General features: G+C 39.0%; 1 protein-coding gene across 1 annotated transcript in view; it reads left to right on the top strand.

Moving 5' to 3' along the window:
• Positions 1-14366, top strand: part of LOC136311722 (uncharacterized) — a 94975-nt gene extending 80609 nt beyond the window's left edge. The window contains exons 6-9 of the mRNA XM_066240821.1: positions 2268-2386; positions 6158-6300; positions 7481-7678; positions 11934-14366. Coding sequence (XP_066096918.1) covers positions 2268-2386; positions 6158-6300; positions 7481-7678; positions 11934-12045 — 572 coding nt within the window. The 3' untranslated portion in view covers positions 12046-14366. The remainder of the gene's footprint in view (positions 1-2267; positions 2387-6157; positions 6301-7480; positions 7679-11933) is intronic.
• Positions 14367-14597: the final 231 nt, after the last annotated feature.

Here is a 14597-nt window from a genome sequence, read left to right as displayed (position 1 = left end):
CAATTAGGTAATTGTTCTAGTTTTTCTAGTTCTATGACTTTTAACTCCAACCTTCCTAATCAATGAAGAAGACAATTTCTTAACACAAGATATTTTATTTGTAAATTAGCTGATATGCTGCCACCTTCAGGGTTAGGTTATTTCATGGATGACAATAGTGCTGTTCATTATGAAAGAAACCCCTGGAAAGGCAAGTTACCCCTTGGCTTCTACCTGCACCTAATGAAGGAACCGATGTTTTTGTCAAAATAGTGAAACATTGGAGTCTTTCTCTTATTGCCTTCCATAAATCCTTCATGCATGAACTCTATCTCCCATCAGAACCTAAACAAATCTGTTGCAAAAACAAAGTTTGTTCCTGATGCCTTCAGTATCATCCTCCTGTTTTTGTTTTTCATCTTTGAAATGAAGGGAATCATGCATTCATAAAAAATGCGATGTTAAAAGTGTGTACAAAGGGTATAAGTATGACTCACGGAAATACAGTATGTTAGAGTTGGGAGGACATTAAAATCATTCAGTTTAAGATTGCTGTCAGGAGCCTGATTGACATGACAGTGTGAAGTTTGGGATAGCACAAGAGTGTAGGGATTTATCGCAACAAGAAAGCATGTTGGTCTTGAATAGTATTTTGGTATTAGAAAAGAGTTAGAAATCAGTATTTTTGTATAGCATTATAAACTTGAAACATATTTTTTCACTCAGTTCAGCTTATGTTGGACCCTTGATTCCAGTCTTCCGTAAATGTTAGCAGACAAGGGGAATTGAAGCTCAGAAAATTAAAATTAGGCACTTAGAGTAGAACAATTACCCAGAACCCAACTCCAGACTAGAAACAGCATATCCTTTCCCTAACCTTGAAAGTTTTGTACAAACCTAATTTAGAGGATGTTAAGGTTAGAAAATAGCAGGAAATAAGTTTGGAAATGGAGATTGGTAAAATTGTGGGAAACCTTGCCTGACAAGTTATAATGTTTCATCTTTATTCAATAGGCAATAAGAAATGTCTTTTTTAAATTTTTTTTTATTTTTCTGAAGTGAGAAGCAGGGAGGCAGAGACAGACTCCCGCATGTGCCTGACCGGGAACCACCCAGCATGCCCACCACGGGCGTTGCTCTGTTGCACCTGGAGCCATTCTAGAGCCTGAGGTGGAGGCCATGGAGCCATCCTCAGTGCCAGGCCAACTTTGCTCCAATGGAGCCTTGGCTGTGAGAGGGGAAGAGAGAGACAGAGGGAAAGGAGAGGGGGAGGGGTGGAGAAGCAGATGACAACTTCTCCTGTGTGCCCTGACCGGGAATTGATCCCAGACTTTCATACACCGGCCAATGCTATACCACTGAGCCAACCAGCCAGGGCCAAGAAAAATTTTTGTTGTCATTGTTCAGTGAGAAGAGGGGAGGCAGAGACAGACTCACTCATGTGCCCAGATAGGGATGCACCTAGAGGGCAATGCTCTGACCATCTGAGGTGTTACTCTGTTACTCAGCAACTGAGCTATTTTAGTGCCTGAGGCAGAGGTCATGTAGCCATCTTCAGTGCCTGGGGCCAACTCGCTCCAATCAAGCCATGGCTACATGATGGGAAGAGAGAGAGGGAGAGAGAGATAGAGAAGCAAGAGGGGGAAGGGTGGAGAAGCAGATGGGCAGGTGCTTCTCCTGTGTGCCCTGGCCGGGAATCAATCCCAGGGCATCTACACACAGGCCAACACTGTACCACTGAGTGAACCAGCCAAGACCAAGAAATTTCTGTAATGTTTTCAACATGTGAGTCTTATGGTAAAGCTGTACTTTAAGGAAGGCTGGATGACAATTTGTATCATTTATTTTGGAAGAGAGAACATTAAAACAAGAAGATCCAAGGGAAAGTTGCAGTTCCAGGTAGAAAAAGATAAGGGTCTGGACATTGACAAGAGAACAAAGATTCTCAAGGGGAAAACTGATAAGAGCAGGTGGCTAATTAAAATTATACAAAGAGAGGAAAAGTCAGGATTGACTTCACATCCCCAAAGACAAAGTTATACAAAGCTTAAAATCACTATTCTGGTGATTTTTCTTGTTTGCCTTGGCTAGAAATAATTTATGTAGAGTTAACATTTAACTCTTTTTGTTACTGTTCACACTTTCAGGACATAATATGGGTCAAATCATAATGTCCTCAATGCAAATACAGAGTGGAGATTTAAAACAACTGGTCAAATACCAATTGAAGATGTCAGTCCTGTTGCCCTGACCTACTTCTAAGTTCTTACCTGGTGAATTTTGCCTAGGACCATCTGCAGAAGAGTTGCTCTTCACAGAGGAGGAATATTTCTTACCTCTACGGAAAAAAGTTGTTGAAAAAAACAAATGGGAAACATGGCTACAAGAAAATTGGGAGGACTGCAAGGTGAGAGCTTTAAAAAAACAGAAAAAAACCCTATTTTCAGAAATGGTGGTGGACGAAGAGTTGACATGGGGGGGTGAACACACAACATGGTGCAAAGAGCGGTGTTGTAGAACTGGGCTCCTGAAACCTGTATAATGATGTTAGTGTCACCCCAATAAAAAAATGCTTTTATTTTTATTTTTAGTTTTTTGTATTTTTCTTAAGTTGGAAACGGGGAGGCAGTCAGACAGACTCCCGCATGTGCCCAACCGGGATCCACCCAGCACGCCCACCAGAGGGTGATGCTCTGCCCATCTGGGGCGTCACTCTGTTGCAACCAGAGCAATTCTAGCACCTGAGGCAGAGGCCACAGAGCCATCCTCAGAGCCAGAGACAACTTTGCTCCAATGGAACCTTGGCTGTGGGAGGGAAAGAGAGAGACAGAGAGGAAGGAGAGGGGGAGGCATGGAGAAGCAGATGGGCGCTTCTCCTGTGTGCCCTGGCCGGGAATCGAACTCGGGACTTCTGCATACCAGGCCGACGCTCTACCACTGAGCCAACCGGCCAGGGCTTAAAATGCTTTTATTTTTAAAGCCTATTTTCTTAGCTTATTAAATTATGGCACTTTTTAAAATTTTTTTTTATTTATTCATTTTAGAGAGGAGAGGGAGAGACAGAGAGAGAGAGAGAGAGAGAGAGGAGAGACAGAGAGATAGAAGGGGGGAGGAGCTGGAAGCATCAACTCCCATATGGGCCTTGACCAGGCAAGCCCAGGGTTTTGAACCGGTGACCTCAGCATTTCCAGGTCGAGGCTTTGTCCACTGCGCCACCACAGGTCAGGCCAGTATGGCACTTTTTTTAAGGGTTATTACCACGATAAATATTTAAATATCTCTTCAGAGCTCTTTCTAAAACTATGATGTTTGGGTTTCTCCATCTCTCTCTTTTCTTATTTTTTTTTTAGTCCCTTCCTCATTATGATTTGTTTCTTATTTTCTAACTTTTTCTTTATCCTGACATTTCTGAGCTTTGCTTGAAAAAGTTTAAAATAGTTGAAACTGAGATTATTCTTTTAAAAAAAACCTCAAATATTGGACAATACTCTCAATCAATGAGTTGATGGGACATTCTGAAGTCTCTTGAACAACATGTTAAGCCAAAAGTTTTGATCAGCTGGGGCAGCCAGCCTGGTTTGAACAGAACCATCCTGAAACAAATCAAACTTTCCATCAACAAAGGATATGAGCTGTGATTTCTTGGTGCTTAAAATAACCCAGATGACTGAGGCACTAGCACTAAAATAGCCCTCTCAATTGATCATCCTGACCACTACAAAACTGTGGGGCTGCAATTACTCTAACTTCGAATTCTGGTTGGAACAAGTCAAATCTAGGCAGAGAACTAAAGATTTAACTGAAAAGGGGAAGTGCTGGTAGCATAAAAGAGTGAATCAACTTCTTCACAACAGAGTGGTATGTTCACATATTTGTTTCTTTGAAATAAACAAATTGTGCACGAAGATTTTGGAAATGAAACTGCGTTTAAATTGTGCTTGTTGGGGGTCTCTTGATGACTGTTGCTTCATAGATTTATCTTGTATGTTGGTGAATTACAGAATGAGGGGGTAACAAGGAGCTTCACAGAGGGTCTAGTCAAAACTCCTTCCTTTCTAAACAGGAAGTGGAAGTTCAGAAAGAGAAATTATTTGCCTGAGATTATATAACTTGCTAGTGGAAAATATGAAAATAGAATATTGTTTCTCTGCACAGTGCTTGTTTTTAAAAAAAATAATTTTAAAATTATGCCAATATAATGGATGCATACATTCTACTCTTAAAAATTGAATGCACCTATTTATTTATTTAAAAACTGTAAATATTATACTTAAAACTTCAACCTCCACTCTCAAGACTCTCTGTACAGGTAATAATTTCAATGTATTATGCATTCATTCTTTAGAGCTGCCACTTAAACCATGCATATATTATAAAGGCAGTGGAGCCTTGATAATAAATTATCATAGAAAATTTAATTGGCTTTGAGATTACTGTACTTGAAGAGAATGGCTCAATAGACTCTAAGCTATCGGAGAAAATTTAATAGGGAAATAGTGGTAAAAATGGCTCTCTGAGGTGAGGAGGTAACATTTAATATAGAAATGACATATAATTTTTTATCACTGCTTATGGGTTTTTTTTTTTTGTATTTTTTTGAAGCTGGAAACGGGGAGAGACAGTCAGACAGACTCCCGCATGCGCCCAACCGGGATCCACCTGGCACGCCCACCCGGGGCGACGCTCTGCCCACCAGGGGGCGATGCTCTGCCCCTCCGGGGCATCGCTCTGTCTCGACCAGAGCCACTCTAGCGCCTGGGGCAGAGGCCAAGGAGCCATCCCCAGCGCCCCGGCCATCTTTGCTCCAATGGAGCCTTGGCTGCGGGAGGGGAAGAGAGAGACAGAGAGGAAGGAGTGGGGGGGGAGAAGCAAATGGGCCTTCTCCTATGTGCCCTGGCCAGGAATCGAACCTGGGTCCCCCGCACACCAGGCCGATGCTCTACCGCTGAGCCAACCAGCCAGGGCCTCACTGCTTATGTTTTATTTAAAAATTAAGACATTTTATACTTTTAGAAAAAGAAACTTAAACTACCAAATTTTATGTTTAATGTCTAAAAACATCAAGACTTTAGTTATCTTTTTAAAGATAGAGATATCTATATTTCCATAAAAATAGTACCAATTATTTTGCTTCAAATTTTTTAAAAAGGGGATTGTCATTTTATTTAATAACTTTTATTGATAGAAATTGATGGTAAAATTGTAGAAATAAGAAAGTTGGGATTACTTTTAGAAACAGAGTTTTCAAGGGCAACGTTACTACTGAGAATTTTTTTTTTTTTTTTTTTTTTTTGTATTTTTCTGAAGCTGGAAACGGGGAGAGACAGTCAGACAGACTCCCGCATGCACCCGACCGGGATCCACCCGGCACGCCCACCAGGGGCCACGCTCTGCCCACCAGGGGGCGATGCTCTGCCCCTCCAGGGCATCGCTCTGTCTCGACCAGAGCCACTCTAGCGCCTGGGGCAGAGGCCAAGGAGCCATCCCCAGCGCCCGGGCCATCTTTGCTCCAATGGGGCCTTGGCTCCGGGAGGGGAAGAGAGAGACAGAGAGGAAGGAGGGGGTGGGGGTGGAGAAGCAAATGGGCACTTCTCCTGTGTGCCCTGGCCGGGAATTGAACCTGGGTCCCCCGCACGCCAGGCCGACGCTCTACCGCTGAGCCAGCCGGCCAGGGCCTGAGAATGGTTTTAATTTCCTTTACATCACAGTTGACTGATGTTACAAGGAAAAATAAAATATCAACTATTTATGAAATATGTCATTTTTTTAGGTATGAATATCTAGTAACTTTGAAATAAAATCATAGTTTCCATCTTTTGAATGATGATACCTAACTCTGAAATTTTTATAAATGTGATTTTTATTATTTCCAAGTAGGTTAAAGATAACAAATTATTTAAGTCAGTAATCTCCAAACAGAGCTTCATTCCCTTTACTCTCTACACCTAGAATATTTCAGAATCTCTTTGATAGTCCTGCCCCCAACTTTGAATATCATTTTTATCAGTATTCAGTCAGGATATTCACCCCCACTACCTCGAGAACCTCTGCAATATAGTTGTGAGTGTTTGGGTGTGTGAACATGTTAGAGGACAGAAAAGGCAACTACGGGTTTAGATAACATACAACATATTCTTAAAAAGCTAACAAACAACTTGCTTTTTGTTTTTCCTTTCAGAATTTGAACATTTCCTTTCAGGATTTGGGGGACCCTTATCAAGTTGCAAATTTCAACAGGATTCTTAAAAGACTAATTCGAGTTGAAACCCTCTGGTTAGTGGATAATTCACTGGTGGATTTAAGTGCCATAAGATTGCCAAGGTATCTGCTTCCTAGAATGTCAGTTACTAAGTTAAAACCAAATCTTTGCTATTTGGGGACATGGGGCCACTGTCTGTACATATTGCAATTTACCTCATGTGGTCAGGTCTTAGAGGTAATAGCGCTAAGTGATGCCTGAGCAAGGTATAAAGGTCAATTCATGTATCAGTTGCACTTTAGAGAGAAAAAAATTATCATCTTCCAAATTAATATTGCTATTATCAATTTTTAGGGCAGTAATTAATTTGTATTCATAGAATTGTATTGGTAGTAAATGTTGCCATGCTTTATGTATTGTAGTCCAGAAATGCAACTACATTATATATACATTATTATGGTAAGACAGCAATTTTTAGTTGTCATATTTATTGAGTTCCTGTGGGGAAAGACTCCACAGGTAATTGACAAAAAGTCTTGGCTTCAGGGTCACATTCTAATGGAAGGATGGAGTTGGCAATCAGAACAATGACAGAACAAACTTAAAAAATTTTATATGATATGGACTCTTTGGTCTTCCAAGGATCATAAGATAATCTACCTCTTTGCTCTGGATCACTTGAGAACTTTTTTGTAGAGAACTGCTGTCTGCTTCACTAGGCAGAATGAGTTGGCAGAAGGAGCCTTGGTGGCAGCAGACAGAGGTCCTCAGGAAAGAATTAGCAGATAAAGAAAATCGAGCAACTACACATTTCTTCTCCTAAGAAAAACCATTTAGTTTTTTTATATAAAAAGGCATTTTTTTCCAATCTATAATGTTATTTTCTTAATATTGAATTTAAGTACAGAAAGGTAGAGAGAGAAAAATAACTATAACCTCACAATTTAGAAGTAATACTCTTCACAGTTACTATGTTCTCCGGGAGAACTTTTCTTGGCTGAGATTATACAAGTCATTTGCTCTTTTATTCTGGACAAGTTGAGGATCCACCATGGGCCAGAAAAGAAAACAGATTCCTATGACCAGGAAGCTTACAATCTCATATACCCTGCTTATTTTCTCTTAATATTTTAATATAAATATTTCTCTTTATTTACAAATGACATTTGTAGAAAACATCACTGTCACTCTTTTGAAAAGTTATGGTTTAGGTTAGCCATACATACCAGTTCTATGCAAGATTTGGAAGCTTACCATCCTAGTTAGGAGACAAATGACAAGATGTTTATATTTTGTATTCAGCTGCAGAGTCTTAAACATGAACAAAAACCATCTCACATCTTTCAAACAATTGCCAAAGATACCTCAGATACATCATTTATCCTTGGCTGAGAACCACATTGAGACTCTGATTGGGCTTTCCAGTTTACGGTGCACTCCACTAGAATCCCTTGTGCTCAAGAGGAACCCTTGTGAATTTCACCAAAATTACCGGAAACGGTAAGGCCACAGTGCCTTAAGTCACCTCTTGTACTTCACTAATTATCACACTTAATAATTGTTTTCTTCTTAAAGGCACTCAGCAAATATTTAACATATTGACTATGCATTGGACATTTCATGCTTCTAATCTCACCTAAATAACTTTGAACTAATCTTTTCTTTCTTTTTCTATCTTAAAAAATTCTTTAATACACACTTTGTTAATTTGTGATTGCTGTTAAAAATTCAGCCTCCTCATGTATTGTGACTTTACATATGCAAATATGTTTTATTTTAGATGTTCAGATCCTATGAATTTTTTTTTCATGTTTAATAAACATTATGTCTGTTTTAAAAACTCCTAAATATAGATGCCTATCAAGGTCAATGTGATAATCTTATAAACTGTTTATTCTCTGGTTTTATTTTTATTCCTTTGGGCCACTGGGCACCATTAAGTGAATACAAAGAAGTAATTAATTCAATCTACTCTAGTGGTTGAAAGAGCTTAAAAACCTGCCAAGAATAAACCATTTTTATTCCTTTGTCACTAGTGGAAACACTCCTAATGATAATAATGGAATCTAAACCACCTTGGAGCGAGCACCAAGTAAAATGGCCACCTGTTTATTTCCAGCTAAGTCCCACCACCACTAGTAGTGTACTTATGGGTATTAAAAGAGTATAAACAAGCAACTGAGTTCTCCAACCTGCATTTGTCCCCATAGCACCACATGACATTTCATCTCTCAGTTTGAATCTGTTATACAAAGATTTAGATTTATCTCTATGTTCCATTCCTGTTCCTATGATTTTAGTCCTTTGTCTATGTAAAGCCCGTAGGCACAGCCACCATCACAGCAGCCTGGCCCATGCAGGTTCACATTTGATTCGGACAGATGGTAATGAAACAACAGAGCCAAAAACTGGTGGGCCATTATCTTTAATCCTAGCTTGCACCCAGCAGGCAAGTAAAAACACACACTGGACTCCAAATCCCACTCATTCATTGCTCACAAAGCTACTGACTTATCCGAGTTTCCTAGAATCAAAGGTTTCTAGCTCACTAGCTTTAGTCACCTCTGTTCCCCATCTCCTTCTTTTTGCACAAACTCTGCACTAACTGGCTTCTTTTTCAGCACTCTGCCATCTTGACTGCTTCTCCTCTCATCCACGTGGCCTTTCTCTGCTCTCCTCCCTGCTCTCTGCCCTCCTCTTAGAAAGCAATCACTCTTCTCCCAGAACAATGTGATCTCTCTTCCTTTTAAAACCTTTTGGCGTGAAAGCCCTCCCCTAACACACAAGTAATATAATCACGCCTATCCCAAGCAGGAAGGGCAACTAATATCATCACCTGAGCAACAGGCTTCCACATGGGCAGAGCCATCTTTAACAAAGTGAGCATAATATATTTTATCTGCCCAACAGTCTACATCCAATTTCAATAGAAGAAACAGTTCTCACTACCTTCCTTTCTCACATTGCCATTTCCCCATGACAGCTACATTATATATTTCAGAGGTCTGTGTAGTTTTTTTTTTTTTTTTTTTTTTTAATTTTTTCTGAAGCTGGAAACAGGGAGAGACAGTCAGACAGACTCCCGCATGCGCCCGACCGGGATCCACCCGGCACGCCCACCAGGGGCGATGCTCTGCCCCTCCGGGGAGTTGCCATGTTGCGACCAGAGCCACTCTAGCGCCTGAGGCAGAGGCCACAGAGCCATCCCCAGTGCCCGGGCCATCTTTGCTCCAATGGAGCCTTGGCTGCGGGAGGGGAAGAGAGAGACAGAGAGGAAAGCGCGGCGGAGGGGTGGAGAAGCAAATGGGCGCTTCTCCTGTGTGCCCTGGCCGGGAATCGAACCCAGGTCCTCCGCACGCTAGGCCGACGCTCTACCGCTGAGCCAACCGGCCAGGGCCCTGTGTAGTTTTTGAAGCTTCAACCCCTGATGTACAGTGAACAATTGTAAAAATAAAATTCTAATCTGTTGTTACCATACAAAGTTCATCACCACAGTTGTCTCACTTCTGACTATAGTCTGAGAGCAAAACTTGCATGTTCTGCTATAATGAATTCTTAAATTGGTTTTACATAATTGAGAACTAGCAGCACATTTGCTTTAATATTTAACCATAATAATGTTTTGAAGTTTAAAATTATATTTCCTACAGTTTAGCTGGACATTTTAACATTATTCACTAAAAAAAAAAATCCTATTTCCAGTCTTAAAGATAATTTATTAGTATTATATGTCATTTTTGTTCATTTATATGTGAAATTTTATAAAACAGTTTAGCTCCAACTCAGTCACTTGCCTCACTTTAAAGAATGCCTTACACTGACCTGTGGTGGCGCAGTGGATAAAGCGTCAACCTGGAAATGCTGAGGTTGCCGGTTCAAAACCCTGGGCTTGCCTGGTCAAGGCACATATGGGAGTTGATGCTTCCTGCTCCTCCCCCCTTCTCTCTCTCTCTCTCTCTCTCTCTCTCCCCCCCCTCCTCTATAATGAATAAATAAAATCTTTAAAAAAAAAGTTTAAAAAAAATATTAATGAAAATATATTAAATGATACCTGACAAAAAACATTAAAAAAAAAAAATGCCTTACAATAATTGTATTAAGATTGTCTGAAGTCTGATATGCCCTGAGGTCTCACTATAAATCTGTCTTCAAAATTCATGATGTGGTATAGAGTTATGTGGGAATGAAGTATATAATAAGGTTCTTCTATTATTCTTGTATAAAGTATATTGGATTGAGTCCAAGGCAGATATGTTCTGACATTCAAGCTATAAAAAGCCAGGGTGTATTGACTTAGGTAGTACAGGGTTATTTTAAATAGAAGTGTGTGGTCATTTTAAAATATGAGGAAAGATTTAAGTATTCACTTCTGATGAGAAACTAGCTGAAGTCCCAAATTCATCCAAACTGGGGTTTAGTTGCCTGGGCAAAAATTCACACTGTGAGGATTATAACAGCATTCATTTTGCCACCGCTCATCCTTGCGTCGAGGATTTGGGCCAGACCTTCAGTGACCCTTACCATTATGATTAGAATGATTTAAGTACGAGCTTTGCTTGATCATTGTCACCTAAAATTGTGACTGTCTTTCCCTTCCTCCTTTGTTTCAGATCCTCCAGTAAGAAGATAGCACAATTCAAAAGAGAAAGGACTTAGAGATAGAGCTAATAGTTTAAGTCCCAGTAGGCAGAGGGCAGCCCACTTCCTGGAATACCCACAAGCAAGCTCTTCTGTCATTCTTCAGAAGTTATTTTGATATTAGTTCAGCACAGTTTGACTTTTAAAAAAATAGTAGTGACTAGAAAGAAGTTCTTATCAGCTAAGTCTAAACATTGGAATCAGAAGACTTAGATTTTAATCTTTGCTCTGTCACCTACAGGCTTTATAATCTTGGATAAATTACTTAAAATGGGGGCTAAAAGCAAACCTGACAGATGTGTTATGAGGGTGAAATGAGATATTGTACAGAAAGCATTTGATGCTAAAAGAATCATGCAACCAATGGTGATTCAAGGAGGTCAGCATCATCATTAGCAGACTTGGCCTGTCAGCTGACAGATTTCCATATCTTTCATCTTGGAAAAATCCCAGTGCCATGCATTTCCTCTGGCCTGAGCCCCCAGCCTTCTAGAAAAGCTGTCCACTGGAAAGAAAGTGCTACTTTATAACACTGCTAGGTATATGATTAGTGTTTCACTGAGTTGACATAAAGGATTGTCTGAATTTGAAATTTGAGCTTCAAAGCACTCTCTGTCAAGAGAGAATAACTCAGAACAGTATTATTATGCAACCAGAATGCTTCCTTAACTATCACTAAACAACATGGGCTTGCTTTATTTTTTCCTTTTAAGACTTCTAACTTCATACCATGCACATACATCATGACCTCATTCTTTCTCGCATGGTTAGTTGGCTAAATTCACTCATTAATTTGCTTTTCCTTTATAGAATTTTGTAAAAATTAGAATAAAATCTCTTATAAAAACAGACTGGAAGCAGTCCCACTTCTCTGAACAATACTTAACAAATAACTGAACTATCTAGTAATTGCCTGAGATGACCAGCTATGGCACAATGAACATGAACAGTATTTTATTTTAACCCCATTGCAAATTAAAGGAAAACAGAATAAAGTGATAGCCACTCATCTTTTTGTAATAATTGGCAGAGACTACTTATTCATGAACATAGTAATTGAAAGCACTGCTTTTGTTCAAATAGTTACTCATTTTTTCTTTTTTAATTTTTGCTTTAGAGTGTTCTCCTGTTTGCCAAGCCTAAAAATGCTGGATGGGATCCCAAAGCTACCAGAAGATTCTTCACCACCAGAAACCAATATTTTTTCAAAATTATGTATTGTATCTTAATGTAGTCTAGATAGAAAAAAAACAATCTCTGTTGTCTCTAAAAGCTAATATACACAAGAAATGCATTACTAAATATTTCTATTTATTAGGGGTATTATTATACATACAGTTTTCCTTTAAACCAATGATTCAAGTTTTTAAAATATGCTATACCCTGTTAGTAAATAAATTTTGAGTATACATATAATTAATTTTTATTTAGAAATTTTATACATCAAATACTAGATAAATGTATAATGTATATTTTAAAACAGAGTAGTAGAGATCTATAAGTGATGGGATAAAAATTGAACATGAAGGGCTTTAAGGTTTCCCCCAAGCTCTGGAGACTCACCAGGTCCAACCTTAGGACTCTGAACCTCCTGTTTTGTAAGTACTACATTAAATATCTAAACTCATCAAGAGAAAAAGGAACAATCAGAAATGCCTTGTGTTACATTAAGCCAGATACACTGGATTCTTTATTTTAAATGTTCTTTTGTTCACTAGTAAATTTTACACAGTAAGAATTTAAGAAGGTCTTAGGCTATATGCTATTTGTTAAATACTTGGAAAATAAACAATAATGGTAAAGCTTCTTTTTGTTTAGAAAATTTCATGAATGTGATTTCAAAACTGCCTTCCCTTTATGTTAATGACAAAGAATACAGTTCAGTTTAATTGTTTTCAAAATTCAGAGAAAGGTTAACAACTAAATCAATGTACAACCTTGTATTTTTTTTTATTTATAAAGATCAACTTTGTTGCAGAACTAAGGTTTTTCTAAGATTGTTCATCTATTAACCAGGGAACCTAGCAAGAAAAAAAAATTTTTGTGCATCATTCTGCCATGAGTGTATGCTGCTTGTAGAGTTTTACAACAAAGACCCTGGCTGGGTGTCTTAACTAGATAGATAGAGCGTTGTTCTGGCATGCCAAGGTAGCTAGCCGGTTCGATCCGCAGTCGGGGCACACATGAGAAGCAATCAATGAGTTCACAACTAGATGGAACAACTAAGTGGAACAGCAAGTTGATGCTTCTTTCTTTTCTTTCCTCTCTCTCTCAAATCAGTAGAAAAATAAAAAATATAACAAAGATTCTAAAAAGACCAAGATACAATTTCTTCCCTCAAAAATCTTATGAATGACTAAGGAAGGCAGCACACATGATTTAGTTTTAAATTATGGGAAGCCACTTTAAGAGTTTCCTTGGAAGAATATAAATTTGAGGTGGATATTGTAGCTGGCAGCAAGTTGTTCCAATGAGTGGGCACGACATGAAAAGGGGCACAAAGACCGGAAAGTGTGTGTCAGATAGGAATGGACCTGGCTATCAACGCCAAAGTGGATTGACAAGGGTTGGAAAAGAGTAATATCAGTAAACAAGCTATGACTTTTGAGCATCTACTATGTATCAGGCACAAGACAGCTATATATTTATTATTTAGATCAGGGGTCCCCAAACTTTTTACACAGGGGCCAGTTCATTGTCCCTCAGACCGTTGGAGGGCCGCCACATACAGTGCTCCTCTCACTGACCACCAGAAGTGCAGCAGGGGCCAGATAAATGGCCTCAGGGGCCACATGTGGCCCATGGGGCCATAGTTTGGGGACGCCTGATTATATCCTCAAAAAACTTCGAGGATTAATTCTCCTTTCATAGGCAGGGATAGCCGAAGCTCAGAGAGGAAGGTCACACAACTTACATGACAAAGCCAAACTTAAAAGCCTGAACACCTTTTCAACACCCTTGGTGCTCTTTTAATAGTATAGTTCTGATATAAAAATTCAAGGTGATGTTTTTGCATTTCCATGGACAAAATTATCTCCCATAACTCATCACAAATCCTAGCATTTAATCCAAGTATTGATACTCACCAGTTTTTTAGTACACCCTAAACTTTCCTTATTCGAGTTTTTCCTTAGTTCTGTGATAGTTCTCCCCTGAAGGCAGTCAGTCCTAAGAAATCTTATTCCTTTCGATGCTCACTTCAAATATTATCTCCTTCAAAGACTTTCTCTCATTTTTTCAATCATCTGTTTCCTCTGCAGTTTTATAGTGCATTTTTTATGACACGTTTTCTTAATAATACCTCTGCTTGATTTATTTTTAAATTATACCTTGCCTACTTTCCCCCAAAAAAGTGTTTAGTCATGAAATAAATATGAAAGTGGGACACACTTCATTTTAAATGCTGATACATATCTCTTTCTGCCTTTCCAAATTAAGGTAGAAAAATACTTTCTGGAAAAAAACTAAGAAAGTAAATATTGTAGGCTTTTTGGGCCATAGTCTCTGTCATAATCACTCATCTCTGCCTTGTAATGCACATATATATGAATGGCTATGGTTCTGTCCTAATAAAAATTTATTTACAGAAACATGTGACAGCCTATTGTTTGCTGCCCCCTGCTCAAAATGTTAAGGTCATGTGGTTGATTGCTTTACCCTTCACCAATATCTATTACCTTCCTTGGAAAAGATATATACTTCTTCCTCTACTCCTTGAAGTCAGCTGTGTCAAGCAACTTGATTTGGTCAGTGAAATATGAGTGTGGTATTGATAATTTGT

Source organism: Saccopteryx bilineata, chromosome 8, assembly GCF_036850765.1.
Source record: "Saccopteryx bilineata isolate mSacBil1 chromosome 8, mSacBil1_pri_phased_curated, whole genome shotgun sequence".
Lineage (NCBI taxonomy): Eukaryota > Metazoa > Chordata > Mammalia > Chiroptera > Emballonuridae > Saccopteryx > Saccopteryx bilineata.
Note: the sequence above shows the minus strand (reverse complement) of the source record. Positions and strands in the feature narration are given on the sequence as shown.